Source organism: Limulus polyphemus, unplaced genomic scaffold, assembly GCF_000517525.1.
Source record: "Limulus polyphemus unplaced genomic scaffold, Limulus_polyphemus-2.1.2 Scaffold5052, whole genome shotgun sequence".
In the NCBI taxonomy this organism is placed as follows: Eukaryota; Metazoa; Arthropoda; class Merostomata; order Xiphosura; family Limulidae; genus Limulus; species Limulus polyphemus.
Window position 1 is genome coordinate 369 of NW_013670662.1, and position 27,569 is coordinate 27,937.

Sequence of the window (27,569 nt, forward strand, 5' to 3'; positions counted from 1 at the left end):
AATCTTTCTCAATACAACTTTGCAATACACTTAATTTCCACAGTCACGCTATAACTTAAACAAAAGCTATAATTCACAACGAACGATTCATGCGCTTGAATCAATTGTCCGTCTCTATCTCTGTCTGCAACTCAATTCCATTGTTGCTGTCACTTCTTGGCGGTCTTATATACAAGAATACCGCACATCTAGTAAATACTCGACCATTCACGAACCTTCGAGAAAATCATGACGTGTTACTAGCGTCACGTGACTTCCGCTGTCGTAACACTATTATATCATTTCTCTAACAATATAGTGATACCACTACAAAACTGAATAAAAAAGTATTAAAATACCTAAAAACTTTACTTACAAAGGAAGCTCATGTAGGTTGGAACTGTCACATTTGACAAAGACAGCCAACTTTGACAGGTTAACAGTATCTTGCTCACTCAGGACATCAACCTTGCTCTCTTGTAACTCCGTTTGTAGTTTATTAGTCAAAACATTCCTTCCTTTATACTGTTCATCAGATGGTTCCTTTTCCTGTTTTTAAAACACTGTATTAATATATTCCCATATCAATAAATTCAATATGCTTAAACTATTCACTACATAAGTAATTACAAAGATGTCTGAATTTATTTGAAATCTTTCCAGTGTATCATTACATTACTGAACAAAAAATGTTGAGATTACTTAAATGCTTCTATTTATCAGGTTTAGTGTGTCACTTTGTGCAACATGTTTCAAATATTTATTTCACAAAACCTCCACAAGATATATTCCCTTTTAAGATAATATTTTTAGCTTTTAATTAAAGTTTTCTTTGATACACATAATAGAATTTTTTCTATTAAAATCTTTTAAATAATGTTCTTTTTTCACATGACTTTAAAGTCTAACTCACGGTGCATTCTTCTCGAGGCTGGAGAGAAATAAAATCCATAGCCACATGTTCCAGAATTGGTTGCAACTCCAATCCTGTGTCTTTTCCCATTACTCCAGTTCCACTTTGTATGCTATTTCTTGCAACCAGTCGTTTCACTTTTCGATAGTGATCATACAGTGGATGAACCACTTCTCTATTCTGTACAAGTGAAGGCCTTCCATGGATGCTCTCAATCTTGAGCAAAGCTTTCTGAATGTCAACTTTTTCTTCCTTAACTTGCTCATTAGTCATATTCTAGACAACAAATAAATAAACTTATGATTATTTTAAAACCTGTCCATAAAAAGAAATAGTTGCACACACACACACACACAAATAGCAAAAAAGAGAATTGAACTCAGTCTCTTAGAATTAAAACTTCTACTTTTTTTCAGGTATAGTAGATCTGTCAGTTGATAATAATAATGAAAACATACCCCACATTGTTATAGAGAAAAAAAACCTACTGTGAAAAGATTAGAACAAGAGAAATTCTGTCTTTTTCAAAGTAAAGTCTAAAAAGAAACTATTAACTACCTCTAGTTCGTGAGGCCTTTCAACTAATTGCCTCTTTCCTGAAAGGCTTGTAAATGCTTTTTCCAAAGAGTCTTCCACTGTAGACTCAATCAGTGTATGTTCACACACTGAAGTGCCAAATCCTATCTTCTTATCATCAATTTCCTCTTCTTCAAATACTGGAGCTTTTGTTTTCATAGGAAATGTATAACCTTCAAAATGGAGTCCTTCTTTCAAATCTAATAATATTAAAAGTTGTTTATTTCATCTAAAAGTACTTGAAAAGTAATTTGTATTACAATGGTGGCAGAAAAATTTGTATCATGGATTGAGGTTTTAAGATTAGTAGTTTATCTTTTTTTTTTTTACCACATACTAAACGAGTCCACTAATCAATGAATTATAATAGGCTATTTATAATCAAAGTGTTTCTAGTAACAAGCTGCACAGCTTCTAACAAAGATTCTTCCTGATCTTAAAAGACAACCAGTTGGCTTTATACTGTAATACAGTATCTTGAAACTTCAAAGCATAGGTTTCATTGACTGCTGCAAACTTGTAAAAATTCCATTTTGGTTAAATCACATATAATCAGCTATGCTGTTTCCTTTGTACTTTGATAAATGGAAACACATTCTCACTACTTATCTGCTATACAAATGTTTAGTGGGTATGTGCATATATACAGCATTTATATATAAACATATTTTTATACAACCTGAGGTACATAACTGTAAAGACTAATAATTAAAGAGTATAATTATGGGAGTGTAAATAAAATCACCACCAGAACTGAAAACCTGATCTTTGCTATCACCAACCTAGCTTTAGATGGGATGACGAAATGAGTATTACTCAAGTTGGCCTGGCATGGCCAGGTGGTTAGGCCACTCGATTCGCAATCTGAGGGTTGCGGGTTTGAATCTCCGTCCCACCAAACATGCTTGCCCTTTTAGCCGTGGGGGTGTTATAATGTGACGGTCAATCCCACTAGTCGTTGGTAAAAGTGTAGCCCAAGAGTTGGCAGTGGGTGGTGATTATTAGCTGCCTTCCCTCTAGTTTTACACTGCTAAATTAGGGACGGCTAGTGCTGATAGCCCTTGTGTAGCTTTGCGTGAAATTCAAAAACAAAGAATTACTCAAGTTGCAGTTGTCATAATATAAAGTTCTGTTATCTCACTATACTTCAAGTACAAAGTATTTAAGTTTGAATACACTTTAAATACAGACTTTTACAATAAAGTGATGTTCTTAATGAAATTCACCATGTGTGAGAGAAAGTTAGAGAAGATATAATAAATTTAATCTTACAATATTGGCAATAAACCTAAGTCATCTAAGAATTAAACATACTTTCAAAATCTTTGCTGGCAATTAAGTATTTCCACAATAAGACATTAAGAACTATAGATATAAATATTTGCTGTGAGGTTCATTCTATATTTGCAATCAAATGAAACACTTACATTTCAGTTCTTTTCTTGCTTTATTTATCTCTTGCACAAGTTTTTTTACTTCTGAATACTTCATCTTCTCTGCTTGAGATGGCTATAAACAGTTAAATTTATTTTACACAGACCACAATAAAATGTCTAATTAGGTATCATCATCCTTAAATTGCTTAATATTTCAGATCTGGTAATATTATTATGCAGCTAAAATAATAATAATAATGAAATGATCGTTACTAGTACAATTCTCGAACTTAATACTTTTATAGTACTCTTTGAATGATAAATACTGACACAAAGGAATATAATAGATGCTTAAGCAATACATGTTTAGCATCTATTAAAAACATTCTATTCAACTGCTGAATATATTTTTATATGATTAGAGGACAGCTTTAACATGAACATGATAAAAGATTACTCAAAACAGCTAATTACATTTAAAAACTTGTTGGAAGTGTTTGCAACTGTAAAATGATTCATATTGTGCATCAATTATTTGTAAACAATCTGATTCCTAACTGCTGTTGGACTTATCTTTTACTGTATGATTTTTTTCACCATTTTTGAAAATTAGTTTTTGTAAACTTGAAAACTCTTTCATGTGATTATCAAAAATGGCAAATATAATTAAGCAGAAATGCTATACATTGTGAAATGGAGTAGATTAATGTTAAATTACACAAGAAAAGTTATTTGCCTTGAAAATATGTCATCCTGGATAATTATGTAAACAAACAGTAAATTAAATATATAAAAAGAAACGTGGTATAACACATCTGTAAATCTTACCCTGAAACCATGTTCAGATTCAAATATCTCTTCAAAATGTCGTATTTTCTTTTTCAACACTAAACAAATAGAAACAGCTTTTTCTTATCTGTGGTTATATTAAAATACTTGCAATGTCTTGATTTTTACATACAGAATTTCATGGTTATATAACCTTTATAATTTTCAATTATACTTACTAACATACATTAGATATTATTTCAACAAAGAAAAATCTTTAGTCAACTTGTGTCTTGTTTCATTACATAAAAATATGTAAGTATAATCATTCACGTAAGATTTATAAGTACAACTTACTGTGAATTTTTTTGTTTAAATGTTTCATAGTCATCATTTCTTCTTCAAACTTGAGAGACCTGAAAATTAAAGAATCCTTTTCAATGTCTCTTATCATATGAATGTATAATAAGACCTAAAATAATTTTTATATTTACAACCAGAAATTAAAGATGTTGAAAATTCCATTATACTATAAAAGTTAATATTTTGTCAAATTTCTGTCATAGTTCCCTAAACTTCTAAAATAATATAGTAAAATTGGAAAATGATATAAGTATTTTTTTACTTATTTACCTTAAAATACTTACAAAGACAAACAGACATTAAATTTCATATAATGAATTTGCAGACAAACTAGTTAGACAGTACCATTTCTGATCCATTTTAATAATTTAAGTAATATACAAAAGATAGGCATTTATTGGTTAACTAGTTCCATATCTCATTTCACCTTTTACTACTTGTCAAAGTCATTATCTAATTTAAGCAAAAGTAGTTAAATATGTACCTTTTTTTGAATAATTCTTGGTCGTTAGGCGGTGAAGGAGGGAAAATAGGGTCCAAATCAAGACTGATAAAAAAAAGAGAAAGAGTATATTAATAAGTGCTTTAAGTTATACAGTACCAATAGAAGGAAAAACAACAATAGCTAAAAAAAAAGTTTTCCATAATTCCAATTTTCTAATATTTCTATGATTATTTATGCGATAGAAATGTAAATAAAAGATAACATTTCCAACAGAACGATAGGTTATTTATGTTTCTACCTACTTTTCTTTCCGAAGATAGTGAAAAGATGGAGAAAGCTGAGCATCTTCATAACCACGACTTACTGGGGGCCAACTATAACAATGTTCTGATAGAACTGGCTCTATGAAAAAATAATAAAACATCAGGTTTTGACAAGTAATTAAAGAAAAGTTTTATGTACATTTTCATGCTTCAATAATCACTGTATAGTTCATTAAAATCATAAGAAATTACAGCAGGGAGTCAATTATCCAAATATTAGAACCAATACTAATTTGTGCTAGCAATTTGTATCCATAATTGAACATGTATTAATAACAACTATACTTTTAATAATTTATGGAGTAAACTTATACTAAAGTACTTAGTACACGAGTACTCACTGATGATATTGCTTGCAACCTACTCTTTGACATTACGAATATAAAATTGCAAATCATGAAAATAATGCAATTCAGTAAAACATTTAACACCGACAATTAAGGTGAAGAAATACTGTACTGTAATTGCAAGACTTTGAAATTCAAAGAATAAAATTCAGTACAATTTTGACACCTTAAAGAACTACGAATTACAAAACATCAAAAGTTCATGAAAATGTTACTACAGTACTTTAGTGTTTGCTGATGAGGCATTGAAAATAATAAAGTAAAAGTTATTTCACTCCAGGGTTCCATCAACAAAAAATATCTGAATGCTTCTATTTTGTCACTGTTTCATTTTAACTCACTCACTGTTGCTTGTCCAAGCCTGAATTCAAGAGCCAGTTTAGAGACAGACTCTTCAATTTTTAGTTCTTTTTTTACTATTTCCAAGTTCTTATTAAAAGCCAATACAGTTCTCTTTCTTTTATTTCTTTTAGTCACCTTCTTTATCACATGCTTAACTTTCTTGGTCTTGGTAAGTAAAATTGTGTATGTCATGACATTTTAAAAAGCTAAACATTCAAAATTTAGGTAAACTACTTTTTTATGTATTCTGATGCATTGAATTTTAATATTATATAAGTTTGATTTCTTAATTTCAAAAGGAAATACTGAAATAAGTTCGCCATCTTCACTTGTGTGTATTAAAGGACATTTGTTCGCTTAAATTTGTCCATTTTTAATTTTTTATCATTCCTGTACGATGTCCTGAGTTCAACATAAATTATACATTTATAGAAGGTTAATATACTTTAAATAATTCATCATATGATAAAAGGTGCATTCAGTTGGTTAGACAACACAGTTGATCGATGATCATGTAACTGACTCTATTGTATAAACAACACAATCCATATTAAAATAATTAAGCACTTACAGTATGGTGACAGGGGTTCAACTGTTGTCATGGTTAGTAGCCCATACAATAGTCTAAGTCTAATTATTGATTTTTGAATAATATAAAAACTAGATAGGTAACTAACCATGACAACGATAACAAAATTATATAATAAACCATTAACGTATGCAAAATTCTCAAACTGAGCTAGAATCTCTGCAATAATCTTGCTTTCAGTATCTCAGCAATATATTGCTATGACTAGGTAGAGCTTGATTAATTTTTATCACTTTTATTTTGATCTATAATAAACGTATAAAGCCACGGTGCTAGGCTAAGAAAGTTATTGTTAATTTCAAGCATTATGGGATATGTTTTGAAATGATCCCTTGCAGTTTGAAGCATTTTTTAGGAAATAGTATCCATCACATAGGTAAGTATCAGTCAAGTGCTGAAGAATTGGAGTCATTGAACAAGTTCTTATTTGTTTAACTACTTCAGTGGGCTTGCACCCATAGCTCTAAATGTGTCCAAACACCATGTGTTTTTGCACCTCTCTCCTTTATATGTTTTTTAATGTCTTGAGTAAACTCCTATGTGGTATTTATATTTACATCACATGCAAGTTTTATAACAACTCAGTTTAGCTAGGATATATATATATATATATATATATATATATATATATATGTAAAACCATCAAATTCCTCAGCTTCATTTCTATGTATTATGTTTGTGTGCTTCCCTCCTTCAAATGATTTCATTCGTAGGCCTTAACAAAGAATTTGGAGGGTTTCATGACTGTTATCTTCTGGAAAAATAAAAGAACCTTTTGACATGTATCAATGTTTTTAATTTTGGAAGCAAAATAATTTTGACATGTTGAAAAAATGAACTAAAAACAAAGAGAAACAACACTGACCTTATTACTAAAACCAGAAAACATCAGTTCTAATTAGGGATGCACAGGTACCCAGCCAGGTATTCGGCCCCGGCTGGGTATTGGGCTTCCTGGTAATACTTGGCTTCGGTCGAGTGTCGAAGTTAAAAACAGCCGAATCCAGGTAACTTAAAATAGCATCTAAGCCTTAATCTTTGTGGCAATTTACGAAGTACTGAAAGCTGAAAGTTACAGTCAATAATTGACTTAGTTAAGAAAAAAAACGTGTTCTGAGCAACAAAGACTGACCGCCCAGTGAAAGTCGGGAATTCAGAGAACAATATGGGTTAATAACAGGCATGGCTTGAGAAGTGGATTTCTAGAGATGGTGAAGGTTTTAAGAACAGTAGGGATTAGGGTTTGAGAAGTTGGGACTAGGCATTGAAAGTTGAAAGTAAAACTTGAATGTTCTGTTGGTGATTATTTGGTTAAATGTAATAAACATCAATTTTGGTTTTGATTCCAATTTCTGTGTATATTGTTTATTTATTAATTTGGGGGGGGGGGAGGAGAACCCGGTCTCGGTTGACACCCAGCCCCTGTCGAAGTTTATTGACTGGGTACTCTGACCCGGTATTCAACCAAATTTTACTGCCCATGCATCCCTAGTTCTAATACCCAACTTTGACATCAGGTCTAATACTCTAGGTTTCAGACATGTTTCAGTACTCAATGTTTTCACTTTACAGTTTCATTTAGCTATTATTATATTTGCAAAATCAATCACAACTGTATATGTATGCATCATACGAAGCTTTAAGATGTTAAACAGGCCAATCTTGAAATTGTGTGAATGTTTTGAGCTCAATACTTGTTCTGAAATGGAATGTATAATAAATTTGTTGAAAATTATAACTTATGATAATTAATGTTTTTCAAACAGCAATTAGATTTGTTCAATAACAAATGTATATTAAACCAAGTGAATATAAAGTTATATAAAAATTACAGAAAGCTGTGAATAATAATAACTTCATACTTTAATTACAGATTTTCTTAAAACTGAACTGCTTTCAGAAAACAGAAAAATATTTTTTTCATTGTTAATTAACTACAAAAGTATAAATATCAGGTTTCAAGCTTTTGGTTCTTACCAGAACCTTCTTCAGGATAATCTAACAATAGAAAAATCCAAATTTAAATCTTAGATAAAAAAAGACACCACCATGCCATGCTTAAGTCCCCAAAGAATGATAGCAGTCTACACATTAAAAATAGATGCTTCAAGTTGTAGCTAAACTATTTACACACATTAGTTCTGGGACCAACTTTTTCTTTTACTACTAGTATGTAGATATACATTGAATAGTAATTATAAGGTTGGACTGTAAAATAATGTAGTCCCACCCTATTTATGTCTATGTGTTTCCTTCACACCATTAAACCTATGCATAAATAAGGGTCTCATCTTGGCTATTACATAGATCTTTTCAAAACAAATTTTTCCTGTAGTTATAAATTGGTTTTTATATCTTTACATTGTGTTCAATACACTTCAATTTGCATTTCACACATTAAATAAAGGAAGATACCAAAACGCTTTTGCAATGAATGTACAACAACACATTAAAAACTGCAACAACTTCTATATAACTTTACAATTATGTATTAGTAATTAACAAGGATAGGGAAGAGCACACAAAAACATTGTTGAAATGTGCATGAATGTTAGTTAAAATTACCTGCTCCACCATTTTCTTCATACAGGGAGGTGAAGTCTAGAAGAGGAGGAATTTCTTTTGTAGTACTATCTTCCCAAGGGGTAGTACTTACATGATCATCTCCACTTTCTGTTAAATCATAACTCTCCAAGGGATGTAATTTCACTACTGGATGGGATAAAAATTCTTTATTATGATACAAATTATCTTCTTTATGGTGATGATGGTGATGGTGGTGGTGGTGGTGATGATGATGAGGTTTATTATGACCATGTAAGTGAGGATGATCCTTGAGTGTGTGATGAGTCACACTTTCATTAAAACGATTTCCAAACATGCCATGGAAAGTACACACTTTGAACTGTTCCAGGGTTTCATGGCTTTTGGTATATTCTTCAGTACAATGCACATTTTCTTTGTCACGATCAGAATTAAGAGAATCATCTTGTGGTGGCAATACAGAGAACACTTCAGGAAGACTGCAAGTTTTTTCCTCTTGTTCAGTATTTGTTTGGATTTTGCTGCACATGTTTAAACTACAGTGTGGAGGTCTAGATGGAGTACATCTAGTAAAAAGAGATATGTGTAACTGAAAAAAAAAAAAGAAGGAGAAGAGATTAACTCAGACACTAATAATTTTTCTTTGCTAAAATTAAAGAAAATCTGTAACATTTTACAGTTTCAAACTTCATAGTATTACAAAGAAATATATTTTAACATTCAAAACCAGTTGTAAATTTCTGAGAATTTAATTATATTATTACTTTTAATACCTGCAATGAGATATGATATAAAGAATATTCTAGACAAGAATTTGTTCGAACTTAAATCAGCTTTAAAATACTTATTTACCCACCACAAAAACAAACCTATGCACCTTCAAAACATCTGAAAGTTTTTTGATACGAAAATTTTTTAAGTACAAAAGGAAAATGTCTTTACTAAAACATTTTATAAAGCATAGCTAAGTCATTAATTATAAAATAAAATATGACTACAATTCTCAACTCCAGAACATCAGATTAAAAACTCTATTAAAGAAAGCATTTCCATTTTCAATTATCACTCAAGACTAAATAATAAGATCAACTCATCCCTGTTGCATTAATCTAATCAATTACAGATTCACAGTGTTTTTATTTGATTATTATTATTTTTTAAGAATGAAGTGTATATACTTATAATTAAGCCTTTCTTTATATCTTTTTTCTCTTAACAGTATTATTAAACCTACATTTGCTGCACATTTCATCATACATTCAATTATATTGCTACCAGTTAAATCTCTGTTCTTTTTAAATGTTTGGTTGTATCAAAAAACTTCTCACTTAATAGCTAATGTTGTGTTTTGTAACTAGAATATTGTGAATTACCCTTCTGAGATTTTAACGGTGATGATGGAATTTGAAATGTCTGTAATTAAAGATGTTTTTTAGAATTACGATATTCATAATGTTTAATTTCTATGAGTTATCAACTTACTGGAGCATGACATTCTGCACTTCTTTGAGCTTCATGAACATCAATTTCCTTATATTCTGAGAGTTGAATATTTGGGTCCTCACTACTCACAGATATATTTGAAGATCTAGAACTATCAATATCTCGACGTTTTGCTCGTGGTGAATGGGAGCTTAAATCAGCAATTTCTTTGGCATGAGTTGGTGTTACATAGACCTAAAGTACATGTACAAGAGTTTGCATTAAAATACTTATTTCACTCTTTTGTGTGTGTGTGTGTGAAAAAGTAGAATAGAAATGTCTATAAAAATACTCATGATATTACAATTTTATGATGATAAAAAAAATTCTGATAAATTTCTGTGTTCTCCTAAATTGGGCTATACAAAGGTATTGTATTGAGGCTGTATCATATAGTGTAAATCTATATTTTATCAAATATATATAATGAAACCAAAATATACATTATGAAATGCTACAAATACAAAAATTTACTCTATGAGTCTAAAAGTAAAATTACTGTTATTTAATCATATTTAGTAAGACAGAACTTTTCGTGTATGTGCAGATGAAACATTTACCAGTTGAAAATCACAAATAAATACTGAATCAACCAAACTATCTGGGTAAAAAAAAATAACTGAAATAGATGGTTATTTGAAAATTAACATGGTATCACTCTTAAAACTTGTTTTTCAGAAATATTGAAAATTTTCAAGCTTCTTAGGAAATGAAAACAATAAACTGCTTTTTTTGTACATATGGCACACCTGTTTCCAGTTGAATTTGTTTTGCACATTCCAAGTTGATTCTTGAAGATCAATTACTTCCTGACTACTTTGGTGGGTAATAGAGGTATAATATGTGTTTTGTGGTTCCTGGTTCAAGAGATTTTCTAAAGAGATTGATCTTGAGGTGCTGGGTTCTTCTTGTTCATTGTGCCTCCTTTTTTGAGACAAGTAAACTGATAAAAAAAGTTGAAAAAAGTACTTACTAAGGATGTAGCTTACACGAACACATCTTATAAATATACTAAATCCACTTATTGCAAACAAGTCGGTTTGGTTAAATTAAAAATATTACATATTTGGTAGGATTACGCTTAGTCCACCTAGGTTTTTATTATATATCAATAAATAATAACCTCAACATTTAACCTACCAGAATTTTTTTTAAATGCCTTACATCTCTTGCTATCTGACAATGGTCTTGCCAAACTTAAAGGAAACCTATTTACCAACTCAAGATCTTACAACAAATCTGTTTAAAACATTATTATTTAGCTACCCAAGAACTTATTATTTACAAAACCAGGAATCTTACCATCTGCTTCAGACATTATCATTTAGATATAGCCAAGACCTCTTATATAGGTGACCCAGTATCTTGTCATTTGCACAAGCTCTTATAATTGATGTATCAGGAACCTTACAATCAGATCTGCCTGTGAACTCAGTAATTTAGGTTACCAAAATTCTTACCATCTGCTTGAAGCATTATCATTTACTATAGCCAATAGCTATATCTAAATTACCTAAAATCTTGCCATATACTCATGATTCCATGAGGTTAATTACCAAAAGTCTTATCATCTGGCTAATATCATATTATCTATATTATTACCTTATTATTATCTATGCCTTGTGTTCATTAAGACTCGCAGTTTAGCCAACAATAGTACATTTTAGAAGGAAATATTAGCGTTAAGCAGTGTAAATACCGTACTTTAAAGATTTAACGTAATCCCTAAGATCGACATATCAAAAATATTTGTATTCTTAAACTTATATAGGTGAAAAAATAACAATACTGAATTCAGCCTAATGTTTTACCTCTTTGATAACAAGTTATTTTTAACTAAAGGCTACAAATTGAAAGCTATTCAACTTTATAATGACTAATTAGAAATGTTATGTTCATGTTAACGCTTTGAGGAAAATGTTAATTTATGTGTACTTAGAAGTTTTTTAAAATCAATTTGATAAATTTTATTCATAATAGCAATTATCTCTACTAACTAAAAAAGAAATCAGAAATTTCAGATGAAAAAAGTTGCAAATAAAAGAGTTCATTGTCAGAACTTACTTTTTTGTGAATCTTTGACTTGTTCATCAAATAAGTGCTCCACTACTCTTTGGTTAAAGGTCTTTTCCACAATCCTGAAACATTTTTATAAAATTAAGATTTCATCTACTAGTTTACTTCCAAATTCTGAAATTGTATATTATATATGGTCACAGTAAATGATAAAAAAGAAAAATCATATCAATTACATCAGTGTTTTATGAACATTTTATCTAGTCCTAAAGAAGCAAAGCACTATTATGTGAGGTTATCAATAAAGCTGGTATTAAATATCTCATTTTTATTTTAGTGCCCTTACTGTAATAACTCTGTTAACAAAGTACCAAATTTTTGCACAGTACAAGTTTTGCTTAAATTAACATTACAATGGCTGTAGTCAGGGATAGCTTTAGTAATTTGTAATTTCATGGTGCTAATGTTATGTATTAAAAACATATAATAAAATATTAATTCAAAAGGCTTTCTTTTGTCTTTTTTTTTCTTTCACTGGAACATAATCGAAGCATTTAAAAAATATTTTCAATTATTACCACACTATATTCCTATCATTACTAAAAAAAGTTTTATCAATTATTTATACATTATAAACAATCCATTTCAGCAACAGTAAGAATTAATTTTTCTATTCAGTTTCAAATGATGTTGAAACATAATAAAAAAATAAAACTGTTAATATTTCATATTTCAACTTGAGCAAGAAACAGTGTGGTTTTCTTGGCTTTAATATAAACAGTATATATATTTAATGACTGTTTACACATCTATTAAACTCCAAATCACAGGATGTGAATAGGTTCAAGTAAAATGACATGTTCAAGAAATTGTTTCTTTTTCCTTTTCATAGAAAAATCTATTTTATGTTCACCTTCTAAGCTATTTTCATAGATATATTATAAAATATCATATATTTTTTGTTGATTTATTTCTCTAGCTCTGTGTTATTTTAATTTTTAGCTGTGAGAAATAAATGATTTGACAAGGTCTATTTTGAAATGTATACAAATTAAAATTATTGAGGAAAATGTTAATGATTTGTTTATCATTAAATTAATATCTGTCTCCTATTAAGTAGTGTTTCTCTTTCTCACATGATTTTTTATTTGTTCACAGTTAAACCAGAGGCTGTATTTACCTTCTTATCTGCAATCAATTGTCTGTATTTATTAAGTAATACATCCATGTACCTTACTACAGTAGTTAAACCAGAGGCTGTATTTACCTTCTTATCTGCAATCAATTGTCTGTATTTATTAAGTAATACATCCATGTACCTTACTACAGTAGTTAAACCAGAGGCTGTATTTACCTTCTTATCTGCAATCAATTGTCTGTATTTATTAACTAATACATCCATGTACCTTACTACAGTAGTATAAGCTTTAAAAAAGTAAAATATCTTCCTTATCTATTAACTAATAATTTAAACAGGATACATTTAGCTTACCTATCTATAGTTAAAGAAGGGACTTGTCTTTGTTGATTAAAATATTTTCTTAATGGAGGTATAATAACAGAGAGTGGCTCAATAGACACAGAAGTTGGAACAAAGGCTATCTGTAAACAAAAAAAAACAGATTTTAGACTTCCATGCATGGCAATATAAAAAAAATGATTTCAAGTTTAATGTTTTGATTTTAAGTAATATTTAATGTTACATAAGTTGTATTTTCTGAATATATATATAATGTCTTAGTACTTAAGTTTGTTCTACACCCATAGTCTTGAAATTTCAAATGAAAAAAAAAATGTTTTTGTGTTATATAGAAGATATTTAAAAGCCTAAATATTAAGTCCCTCAACTACTAAAGCAATGTACTCCTAAATAAATGTGTGCTTAACTTCATTAAAAGTGGGAACAGGGAAGAAGAAACTGGTAAGACAACAAAGTAAGAAAATTTTTGGCTAAATATGTATGTACTAATGATAATGTTTTTAGTATAAATATACCTCAAGTTTTTCTGCCTTCAATGGAAATGTGAGTTTAGAGTTTTGTTCGTTTAATAGTTGTTCATATTTCTGCCTAGTTTCTTTCATGATGGGAAAATCAACTTCAGAATAATCCTCTTCAAATATTGCATAGTAGTCAGTAATAAAATATCCAATGACTTGATTAATTACTGACTGATATTTTAGTCTCCTCACACCATCTGAAAATCTGTAAATAGCAAATTGTAAAGTTGCATTTATTTCTAATAAACTTGAGCTTTTCAGCATTGATTATGAAGTAATACCTTCATAGTCTGTTAAAAAAGTATTCAAATAAACTGTTTGAAAGTTTCAACTTATACATACTATCTGATATCAATAAAATAACAATTAAGACATAAAACTTCTTTCTGTACCATTGAGAGACATTCAATGCATAATTTATGATAATTAGTACAATTCCTTCTATCATTACTAAAAATAATATTTTTTGTAATTTACTTTAAACTCAAAAGGTAAAAGATCATACCATAAATATTTTTTTTACATATAATACAAGAACATGAAATAGCTTAACACAATGCAAGAAATACATGGATAAGTTCCAAAACTTAAATTTTTAAAAGCTTTGTTATAGTTTCTCTTAATCTAACTAATTTTTAAGAGAATAAAACTATGTCCACATATACAGGAACAGACCTAAATAAGTTGGGTCCAAAAACAAAACTTAGAGCATATGGTCCCATTTTGTTTTGATCTTTATGACTAGCAACTTCCTGTAAAAACTGTGAGAGATACTTCAAGAGGTGGAAGTTTTGAGGAGGCATCTTCTCCAACAAACATTTCAACATTCTCGAACACTCTTCTCGATTACTACCATAGCCTATGAGGAGACCAATTAAAACATTTTTGAAAATAGGCTCTCATAAAAGGTTGCTATGGCTGTTAACATCTAAAAGATCTATCACCACATAGCAACCGCATTATCTCTATTCTCTAAGATTATCAATCACTCATTGACATCATGAAAGGCTCTTGTCAAATCCTAAGATCAATGTCTGATAACCTTTGGTTCTAAGCCATCATGAACTTTCCTTATCTCCATGAAAAAAAAAATATATACATTCTGCTGGGAAATATATACAAACAGAAAAGATTGACAGATGTCAGAAATGGCATGGACTTATTATCGAAAGTTGTGCACTTAGAAGTATAACTATGGTTTATCATTGCATATCTATTTTAATATATATATCAAATAAATCTTGAATAAACCACAGTTTCTACATTTATATCTTACCATCTATAGACAAAAAAAAATTATAATCATCCATCTCATTTAAAAAGGGTAAATTAAAATCATTTAATTCATGAAAGAAATTAATAACACTAACATACTAACACTTCATGAGAGATTCCTCAGATTACTTTAATGTTTGAAATTTTATGAACCCTGAAAAATATTACAGCACATACCAATTTAACTCTATAATTATATTTTTTAAGGGATTTTGTTTGCTTTAGATTAAGTTGCTACAAAATACATGCGATATATGTAAAAGAGTCAGGAGAAATTAATCCAAAATATGTCAAATATACTATTATAAACACAAGGAAATGGCTGAAAGGGGGATAGTTTTTTTCTATTATATTTTCATATTAATATGTTTATTGTGGTATTTATTCTAGGTCACCATTTTTTATAGTTTTTGATTAGTATATATTCTATCAACAAAATCATTCAATTCTAAACACTGTAAGTACTTATTTCATGAGATTCATGGCTTGGTCTTTAATGGAATGTTAAAAAAAAATTCAGAATGTAGCTAACACCATTTCCATTGCTTTTTACCAGTGGTTTCCAAACTATTTTCACTGATGAGACCCTAATCCATTCACCTTGAGTTGTGTGACACCCCTGCTGCCAAATGCAATATTTTTTTTGTAGTTTTTTTTTAACTGTTTTTAATTATTCTTTGTTTGGTGTAACACTTGTGATACCCTAACAACTTGCCACAACATGCAGTTTGGAAAACACTGCTTTACACTTTACTTATTCATAACAATCCTTGCTGCAGGTACCTTTAATTTGTGTGATAAAGAAAACATGACTGAAGCTAGTTCAAATATTTTAGACTTAAGATTTGCTTAATTAATTTCTTAAGTTCAAAATTAAAGTTTTTATGCTTTTTTCTTTTAAATTTACTTAAATGATTGATAATACAAAAAAACTAACATAATATTGTTATTAAGATATAAATGTATAATTAGAAATGAATATTAAGTCTTTCCCATAAAATAAGAAAGACATTACCTCTTACTGAATTAAGAAATTCAGTGCATAGTGAAAAAGGTACAACTGGTTCTGGAAGTTCCCAAAGGAAAAGCTTCAGTAAACTGGCAGCAGAGGGCACATCCCCTTCTGTTTCTAATGAAGCATCACCAGTCTGGTCAAAAGCAATTTTCAGTTTGTCTATTAAGCAGGCATTCCCACATTTTCTAAAAATACCTTCATGTTTCAGGCCTGTTAAAAGACAGACAATAAAATTTTATTATGGAAAACAAATTTAACATTTAAATCATCATAACATTAGTTATTTATAAAACTGAATTACTGTTTGTTCTTTTTTCTATTGAAATATAATAGTTTCCACTTTGTAGGTAAAAAATACACAGACTGGAATTACATTCAAGAATATAAATAATGGCCTTTAAATTACACCAAGAAATTATACAGACTTCTAAGTAAACTTACCATTTTCAATAATGTATTGACATAATCTGTTGATCACAAAAGGTACTGAGCTTTGAGAAGAGTTATTTTCTGTCAAAACCTCTAGAGGAACTCCAAAAGTTTTCATTTGACAAGATGATAGTCTTTTTTTCGAGAAAGAAGAACTAAGAAGGTTCCTTAACCAATCAAAGTGACTTTCATCACCATCTTCATGATGTTGCTGTTAAAAAACATACAATAATAGATTCAAGATAAATAACTTTGATATTACTAAAGATCATCCCATTAAACATGAGAAAGTGTTATGGTAAGATACAACACTTTTATAAGAAAGATTTCAGTCAGATTGGGGGGGAGGGGGGGAACAAATAGAATAGGCAAGCTCCCACAGTCAAATTCGATACATTTAATATTTGTAAGGTTAGTTTAAGCCGTACTGCAGACTTGCAGCTATATATATGCTTCATAATAGTAAATTCTGGTTGGCCTCAACCATGCTGTCTCATGGGATGTCTGCATCAGTCTCTTTGAAAACCTGTTGCTGGTATTACTGAGAAATGGCAACAGGTTGACCCTGATCACAATGTTTTAGGACTCGGAGGATGTCAGCAAGACCTGATGACTTTGATGACCTGAGTGAGAATTTCTCTGTCCAATATCCAAGAAGCCGCCATGGTAGCAATGTTTTTCAATATTTAGCTACATGGTAGATAATTAGAGATCTTAAGTAAAGCTGGCAACTTTTATTAAAATTTAAAATTAGGTGTAATAATTAGTGTGAAATTGTGAAGTGAATAAAAACTTGTAAGTTCATATTCATATAGTGAATGAACAAATAAAGAATTATGTTTCTCATATTCCATGAATGCCCATGTTTTCAGTCCTGTTTAACATATTTTTAAACTTTGAAATTGCAGCTAAGTTACTTCTTTCTTTGATTAATGCCTTTATAAAGCATTATTTCTTGGTGCATATAGTTGAATTATCATAGTGTTTGCATGTTGCGATTGAAATCTAGCTGTTATTATTCTCACAGACACAGGTTCCCAGCATTCACAACTTCTTTCTTCATCAATATTCCTACACTGTAATCATGTCTTTCACTCCTCCCAGAGTATATGAATGTTTTTTATTTCATACTAATTTTGTCACTGCCTGTCCATCTTGTTTCACAAAGTTGTCAAAGTAGGTGGTACTTCTGGCATGGATGATTAGATTTTTTATGCAGGAGATATCCTTGCAGCTTCGATCAATTGCTGTAATACAGACATCAATTTTCTCATGTCTATTGTCTCCTCGGCACACCAGCTGGAAAGCATTATTGTTCTTGACGATTTCTGTAGTAGTTAGTAGTGAGTGTTTTACGGAGAGAGGTTACTAGCCTCTCACCCAACCTTCCTCCTTTATCCGGGCTGAGAACCAGCAGTGCTGCAAAGATATTGACCCAGGCAGATGAAACTGAAGAAGGACTGCAAGAATGCACAAAGTTGAAGTGAAAAGCCAAAAAAGGTGGGTCTAAGATACAATGTGAAAAAATGCAATATAAAGTCAACTGAGAATGGAAAGCCTAATATGATATGTAATGGAGAAACAATAGAGCAAGTTATGAGTTTCACCTACCTTTGAAGTAGAATATGGAGAGATGGAGATAGCCATGAAGGAGTGATCACCAGAATTGGTAAATCTAATGCCGCATTTGGGAAACTCAGAAATCTGCTCAACAATAGAAATATGAACATCAAAATGAGAGTTAGACTCTATAATTGTCTTGTTATGCCTGTCCTGTTGTATGGCAGACATACAAAAAAGACAAAAAGTTAAATGCATTCCATATGAACAGCCTGCTTCTTGAATGTTGAAATTATCATGGAAGAATAAAGTATCAAATATTGAGGCACTGAAATGCACAGAAGAATGTGACCTGATGGATTTAGTTAGACAAAGAAGAATGAGATGGATGGGTCACATCATAAGAATGGATGACACAAGAATTGTGAAGCAAGTGATGAATTGGAACGTTGAAGTAGAAAGAGAGGACGACCAAAGCTCACATGGAAAAAATGTATTGAGAAAGACATCAGCGAAAGAACTGTCACATGGGAAGAAATGAAAAAGATATCACTGGATGGAAGAAAGTATCATCAATGGATGACCCAATGTATCAGGAGACACAGGATGGACTAAGTGCTAGGTAAGTAAGTGTGCCTTCATCAAAGATTAAACATTTAATTATTATAACTAATATTCTAAACTAAAATTTACAACATATCTCATTTCCTAAGCTATTAAAGACAAATATTAATTAGAAAATTGATAAGTGTTTATTAGATATAATATAGAAACAAAGAATATAACATCTAACTTACAAATGTTAGCAACTGATTTTGTATACAAACAAATTTATATTCAAAAATCTGCAGTTTAAGTTTTTACTAAACATCGATAAAGACGTTATTTGTATTCATTAAACTTCTTGTCCTTGTTTAAAAGTTAAAATAAGAACATGAGCATGATAAGCATAAGATTTGTTCATCATTTAACAATCCTGGTGCAATGCATCAATGTATGAACACTGATCTAAAATGTTAGTAGTAGTTATAGAAGCACATAAGGGCTTTAAAAAATTATAGCTGACTAATATTTTCTCTTTAGCTCACTTGATATGGCTACTTATTGATAAATAAGTGAACAGCTAGCCAACATAAATTGTAAGTTGCATTTAGTTTCATGAGACTATAAATTTCTAACAAGACAGTAGAAAGTTTTGTTACAATATATCCATATTGACTAAAAGATTGTGTATTGTGATTTTTTTTTATTCAACTTAACTTCTACAATTCCAAACATAAATCATAATTATTTGAAGCTGAAAGTCTCAATCTGATCCTTCATTTTTACCAATCAGTCAGAAAATGAGTTGTCATTCACAGTGCCTTTAGAATTAAGTGAGAGCAATTAAAATCTAATCACCTTTTACTATACTTAACCCTAAGAACCATAAATTCATACCAAGTATTTTGCAATTACACATTTTAGATGACATACAGTAAGATAAAAACAAAGAAAATACAAAGAACTTTCATCTTTTATGTGAGAGATTATAACAGCTATTAAAATCAAAACACAAAATATACAAATTATAATATTTTATGTGCATTATGAACAGCATACTACATTTATTAAATAAGTTTTATGATGGTTTACATTAAAGCAAGATATTAGTTTGTACATTTCTATCTCAAACTGTACATGTACACACTCATGCAAAACCCAGAAAGCTAGATAAAAAATGACAAATGAAATGATTATTTAACAGTCTTAGGATAGAAACAATCAACAGACATGAGTTGAAAAAAACTTACAATTAAAAATCTAGTCATTTCATAGAAAAACAGAAAAATTTGCAAGTATGATATTTATTTACACCAAATATAAATGAATACATGTGAAAGAAGAAAAAAATATTCAAGAAAAATTATACCTGTTTGTGTTTTGTCATATTTGTATTTTCTGTACTCCCAAAAATAGCAGGCCTTCGCATGTTTTCAGAGTACAGAACAACTTCAGTTCCCTCAATGCGGCATGGACGTGGAACCCTATATTAAACAACAAACATTACAGCAAAAATTAACAAAAGCAACAATGGTACACCATAACAATAAAACCTTCGTTATAAAAGGTCATCTGAATTTAAATATTCTTGTAAAATATGCTTTTATAAATATGAATGGGAGGAAACACTGTTTATTCCTCAAAGACATTTGAAACACACAATACTTGTTCTTCATAACTGTTCATAAAAATCTAATGTACAACTTTAGGCTAATATGTACTGAATAACCTGGCTAATTCATAAACAGGTTAACAAAAACAAGTAAAATAGCAAAAACAGAAGCGAGTGAAGAAACTCATATACACAAATAGAACATAAATACAAGAAATGTTCATAAGTAAAATTGATTAATTTACCTATGAAAGTAAAAGGTGACATAGTAGATGACTGTAACTTCAATTTATTGAAGATGTACAAAGAATCTGATAAACCTACTAAATTTCCTTTACTCATTCAACGGCCCATGAAAGAAATCTAAATTTCTACAATTGTAAAATGTTCAAAAGCATGTACTGTTTGATGTATATATGTAAATTTGTAGCTTTGATAACTAGATGAATTACCATAAACTAAACAACAGATAAAATAAATAAAAAGCAAAACATATATATATATATATATAATTTGAGCAAATATGCTTTATTGTCTTGTAGTAAAGTACTTTACAGTAAGAAACCTTTTTAAAATGAGAGAGCCCCTCAGTGGCAAAGTAGTATGTCTGCAGACTTATACCATTAGAAAGAGGTTTTGATATTCGTGGTGGGCAGAGCACAGATAGCCCATTGTGTAGCTTTGTGCTTAACTACAAACAAACAATAAAATAGAAAACAAGAAAAGGTAAATACTAATATACGTATATATATATATATATCACAGGCAATAGAAATAATCTTAGTAATAAACTTATTGAATAATAAAAATTATTAACAAAACATACTCTGATGAATTGATAAAATGACTTAATATTTGTTGTAATGATTCATTTTGAAGGTTTCTGCAAATGAAATTACAATGCAACATGTCTTTGTGGTACTTTGCAATAATTAGTAGGATCAGGAGGAAGAACAGTGAAATATAAATTACCTTTAGATACCTGTTTATATACTACTGCTAATGACAACTTTTAAGCTAAACAATTTTAATACAAAAACCCTAATCACTTTGTTTTGAAGGACTATTTATATATTTCAAAATGATTTTAATAAAGATTCAGATATTAAAACAAAAACCTAAATACATAAACCAACATTTACATTGTAATATATAATTTTACAGATAATTTAGTTTCTATCTAAAAGGCCATGGAACATTCACCTAAAATCCACATGCTCCATTTTATTTATGAGTAATTATTTTTTAAAGAAAACCAGCCATTGTACCTTAAGATGTATCTAAAACACATATAAATAACTATAAATTTTTTATTTTTTATTTTGTATATTTAAGTCAATCTCTGACTAGTTTTTATAAAATTATGTTAATTTTACTATCAGCCACACAATGTTTATTAAATAATCTTTCAAAAACAGAAATACTTGTATAGATATATATGTGCATTTCTGCCTTTTGAAATTTAGGCAGTGTATATTTATCACAGAACCATTCCTCTTCTCCATCAGAAAAAATCTCATCCATAGCTGAAAGGATGTTAGGAAACTCCATTCCCCATGACATAATACAATAACACATTTTCAGTAAAGTTTGAGTTCTTTCTGATGACAATGCACACCAATAACCTCAATTACTTATAACTACACAATTTTAATAAATACACAGACCATTTTTTTGTAGATTTGGATTTGACCTGATAACAAAATCCCCTTTCTTCATCATCTAATACTCAAGAAAATCGAAATTTTCTTTCAAAGTTCACATGAAATAAATAAATCATATAGAAATACCATTAAATTTTTCACATATTAAGACAGCATTAATTGTCTTTTCATAAACTACTGGTATCTTTTTGCCAATACATGCAATGCATTAATTATCACTAAAATGCCACCACACTGTTTTTTTTTAAAAAAATTAATAATAATCCATGTACTGTTTGTTAAGACATTTTTGTACAGTTCAGCATATTAAAAAGTATTATTAATATTTAAAAATTTGATTTTAAACTAACTCTATATCTCTTACACTACAATATAATTTGTAATATAACATTAAAGGACAACAAGGGACATTCTGAACCATCTAGGTTGTTTCATCTACTAAAGTAAACACCAAAAAACTTAAAACCAGCCTTTATCATTCTAATATTTATCAAGCTTTCCCTTAAATTAACTACATCTACCTCATCTGAAAGCAACCCATCCTGTTAGAGAAAAAAAACTGTATTAGCTGAAGATGACTTCTACTCTGCCAAAATTTATTTTTGTGTCCCCTAGTCATACAATTTTAGCCACTGAATATGAAAAAAAAAAGATGATGCATCAACATGATCAATTCCCTTAATAATCTTAAATACCTCAATTAGATCCTCTTTAAATCTAAAATTCGGTCTTCAAGAGAAAATAAGTTCAGAGATCGTAACCTAACCTTCCTCTTATGACAACCTTTCCATCCCAAGTATCAACCTAGTAGCCCTCCTCTGAACACTATTCAGTATCCATACTGAGCACAATACTCCAAAAATGGCTTAACCAATAACCTATACTATGAAAATATTACCTCTTTATACTCGTGTTCAGTATTTCTGTAGATACAACCTAAATTCTTATTTTCTCTGCTACTAGCAACATCACATTGTTTGGAAGGCTCAAGAGACTGATCAACTACAACAACAAGATCTTTTTTTTCATTAACACTGTTAAGGTTACTCCCATCAAAGTTAAACTGATAATTAAAGCTGCAATATTCAATATGCATTACCTTACATTTATTATAACTAAAAGCTATCTGCCATATATTTATCAAACTCACCAAATATTCCAAATTCATTTGTAGTGTCTTCCTCTTCATACGCAGCAACACCATTTAATATCATTGGCAAATTTAAATAATCTATTAACCATTCCTTCATTTATGTCCTTAATGTAAATCAAAAAGAGTAAAGGTCCTAACACAGAACCCCAGGGTACCCCCCCAACCTACAAAGATAATTTTTTAAAAAGCCTTTTATGTGGCACCTTGTCAAATGCCGACTGAAAATCCAGATACACCAAATCTATAACCTTACCCTAATCTACATAAGCGGTAACCTTTTCAAAGAATGTTAAAATATTTGTAAGGCATGCTAACTATCCAATGAACTTTTACTTTTGTTAAATGACTTTGCAAAGCATCTTTTATCAGACTTTCAAAAACTTTTCCCACCATTGATGTAATATTAATATGCTTATAATTACTGGGACAATTTTTATTTTCTCCTTTGAAAGGAGGAGTAACATTAGCCAATTTCCAATCTTTTGTCACCTGCCCTTTATTCAAGACCTTAGAAAAATAAAGCAGGTAGCTCACATACCCAATCCTTAACAATCCATTATATGACCCAGGAGGTTTATCATTCTCAAAACTTCCCAATATTTTCCTAGCAAGCTCAGAACTAAAGTGATCATTTTGTTCAATCTTTTTTCCATCTAGCATCTGTTCAGGTTGAGGAATATTGCTTAAATCTTTTGTAAAAACTGAAGAAACAGTATAATTTAATAACAGCCATCTTAATCTCCTTATATTTAGAACCATCCTGTTCTGTAACAAGTTCCAAGTAAAAACTTTCTTCCCTTATACCAATAACAGAAATTCAAACAAATTCAACATCATTGCTATTAATTTTGATATACTCAAGTTGAACATGCTGGAATGTATATTTTACATATATAACCACTCCTCTCCCTCATTTTTTTGTATTCTATTGAACAAGCTATAGCCCTGTCTTTCAAAACATTCCTGTACTTAAAATTATTTACATTCACAAGTTTCGGTTATTCCCATATTAATATATATATTATGACTGACTGTCATCAAATTCAAACTACATACAAATTCAAAGTCTACTGCAATAACTGTATTTAGTTTTGAAACGAAATAATAATTTAAATCAGATATATTTTCCCAATGTGCTAAAACTAGGTATATTTTTATTTGATTAGTATTCTTTTTTTTTTAACGAACCTTTACAATAATTTAAGTAAATAAGGTTTTCAACACAGTCCCTAAGTCATTTTCAATCACAGAATTACTCCTCGATCATTACATTTAACATTTCTAATGCGTAAATATTTATACTAATATTCAATTTCTAGTGGTACCATTATAAAAATCAAACAATAAATCACTGCAACAGCATAAAGTCTCACACAATATATTAATCTTAACATGAAATGATGAATGTAAGTTTAAAATTAGATATATCATCTCGACAACACTCGCCGTCTGCACCGATAACAGCGATAATAGTATTGTGTGTTAACACATGAAACTCGTTAATTAAGCGTCCGAATATAAACATACACTCAACAGGAAAGCTTTGTACTCAGGGGTTATCTCTTCGAGTTACATATTTTTATTTATAAGTATTATATTTCACCATTAAATAAAAAATATACTGACAAAATGAAAATAAATAAACAAATACTGATAATAACATACATTGTTATAAAAGCTTGCTTATTTTGAAGTCTTTAGTATCTTAAGTAGCGTACGTGATATTATGAACGTCCGCTATGACTCCTGTCCATAAATCCAAACGATAACTCTGGCTAAGCTTCGTCGAAAGTTTTTCTTTTCCAAGTTCCAGCTCTACTAAACCTCTAAGAGACTTAAGTTATGCTGGTGGAAATAGTTTCCATTCAAGCCAGATATTTCTATACGTTGAAAACAACACACAGTTTTGGTTGTAAATACGTTTTCTTATACGTTCCTTGCAACCCTGGCTGATGAAATCTTGTAAGTTGTACTAACGTTACTAATCATAAGGTAATTAAGAATTGAACTTCCCAATACCAATATCACAAAAATACATTTATACGACTATATATTAATAAAATTAAGCTATCCAGAACCACTGGATGCCTTGGTCATTTCAGTATTCCTGATATAACACAAATGTATATCTTCTGACACATTTTTCGTTCATTATATTAAACTTTGTTTCTCTGGAGCCTATATGCTCTCGTAATAAACTCACGTAATCCTGCTCAAATAATATTATCAACTAACTAATCTATACACATTGATTCTTCACATATAATGTAAACGTCATTGCCACCGTGTACAGTGATTGGTCGATTCCTCTTTCGTATTTCAATGTAAATACTTGTGCCGAATGACCTCGATTAAGCCTTGTTTATATTGTGACGGAAATTACGTGACGAAGAGCACATGCGCATTCGCAGTCATTAAAGTCACGTCGACCTCCCAGGGTTGTTTACGAGTACTGGTATGATGCCAGTTTTCTTTATGAGCTTGTTGGACAAACCTATGAGATTGCTGAGTTTTGTCCCGTACATTTCTTTGAGGCAGTATTCACCCTTAATGATGTTAATGCTCACTAATCAACCAGTTTTCTCTTTACAAAATTTTAAAACATCGTTATTGTTTCATTTCCTGTAAACAGTGATTCCTACTGTACAAAATCTGTCATTTCGCATTTAGTAACATACGTCCATTTGAAAAATTTATTTATTGACAATTACAATATATATTCAATTATAAGGCTACGATGCTTTTTTAAACCCAAAAAATATTGCTGGAGGTTATCGTGTTAAATTCTTTTTTGTTTTTAATCTTAGTGAAAGAAGAAGAGTATACACGCGTCTTGGTCTGTTACATATTCATAAACTGGTTAAATTAATAAGGTATGTATGTATATGTAATGTGATTTTAAAGATCAGTAATGCTAATAATAACCGTGTTTGTTTGTTTGAAGTTAAGCACAAAGCTACAGAATGGGCTATCTGTGCTCTGCCCACCACGGGTATCGAAACGCAGTTTCTAGCGTTATAAGTCCGCAGACATGCCGCTGTGCCACTGGGAGGCGTAATAATTGTGAGCATTCCAAAAGTTATGTGTAAAGTCCAAAGTGATACACGGTAGAAGAGGACATGTTATATCACACTATTAACAATTTGTTTATTTTAAACGTACTTGTAAAAATTATCGCAGTTTTTAATGTGTAGGATTTGCTTATTTCACAGTCTTCTTTTAAACACATTTCTAAAGAAAACTGCGTTTACAGAAATGTGTAACAATATATTTATTTATATATACAATGCTCACAGGAAAAATATACTAAATGTAAAAGTTAAATGAGTGTATTATATAATTTGGTACATCAGTTTAAGTATATTACCATATTTTTGATTTTCTGTTTTCATCTAACTTAATATCAACTTAAAAGAGACCGCTGTTATTGTTTCTTACATATAATAGCCACCACTCACGTATGGAAAGCGTGAAAAGTCAATATGCACATGACACTGCTATGAGCAAAAGTCACTCCATACCGCAATGACCTCCTACAAAGGAATTACACACATCCCTGGATGGTAACGAAAAGAAAGAAAGAAAAAAAAACAGTTCCTGAAAACAGGAAATACTGTTAGATTACATCCCCTATCCCCAAAATAAGTATGATTGAACAGTATACCATGCCAATCAGACTAACCTTATGTTATCGTAGAAGATACACTTAGAGCACAAAGGTTGATATAACAAACTCGGTTCACTTAGTTGACCTGTATTACAACCAGTAGAACACACTTTTCCTTCTTGCTCTCTATCATACTATTACCAACACTCTGAGTTTCTGTCAATGGTCCACTATCTTCATCAAATTCTCGTCTATAATAGTAAACAGATATTTACACCATGACTAATAGAAATCCTTAATACATCATATAGCACCTACATAAAAATTTAGAACAAATATCTGAATATACCTGATATTTCATATCATCACATTCCCATTGCTCCTTTCTTATCTCAGGATCTTCTAAATTACAAGGTCATTATTTGCAATAACTTTTTTCTCAGATTATGTGTACGACCCCATGTTACCAACACAAAGGGTAACATAAAGGTTCCAGAAGCAACTTACAAATCAAAATAAAATAAAATAAACTCCAAATTATAACACAAAAATAAAGATTTACTTCAAAATTATTATATAATATGGAGCATCTGATGAACAGCAAGGTCAAATAAGGTTATGGAAGCTCCAGTATCCACTACAATTCAACC

The 27,569-nt window shown here is 30.1% G+C and overlaps 1 protein-coding gene across 1 annotated transcript; it reads right to left on the reverse strand.

The window, feature by feature from the left end:
• Window positions 1-319: 319 nt before the first annotated feature.
• Window positions 320-27,075, reverse strand: LOC106472056 (protein FAM13B-like). The gene is made up of 19 exons (XM_022400667.1): window positions 26,995-27,075; window positions 20,253-20,367; window positions 16,793-16,991; window positions 16,352-16,561; window positions 14,737-14,920; window positions 14,059-14,266; window positions 13,556-13,665; window positions 12,112-12,185; window positions 10,797-10,990; window positions 10,048-10,242; window positions 8,587-9,154; window positions 4,723-4,822; window positions 4,460-4,522; window positions 3,970-4,028; window positions 3,673-3,731; window positions 2,896-2,977; window positions 1,451-1,668; window positions 893-1,168; window positions 320-528 (listed from the first exon to the last, which is right to left on the reverse strand). Exons 2-19 carry the CDS (start codon window positions 20,310-20,312, stop codon window positions 352-354), a joined length of 3,036 nt encoding a protein of 1,011 aa, XP_022256375.1. The 5' UTR covers window positions 20,313-20,367; window positions 26,995-27,075; the 3' UTR covers window positions 320-351.
• Between the last annotated feature and the right edge of the window lie 494 nt (window positions 27,076-27,569).

Excerpts from the sequence above, each read along its gene's own strand:
- LOC106472056 (XM_022400667.1), bottom strand. The coding sequence starts at position 20,312 with ATGCGAAGGCCTGCTATTTTTGGGAGTACAGAAAATACAAATATGACA. Across the intron at positions 12,186-13,555 it reads CCTTCTTTAACTATAGATAG|GATTGTGGAAAAGACCTTTA; the intron begins GTAAGCTAAATG and ends AAAATGTTTCAG. Across the intron at positions 9,155-10,047 it reads GTGCAGAATGTCATGCTCCA|TTACACATATCTCTTTTTAC; the intron begins GTAAGTTGATAA and ends TTTTTTTTTCAG.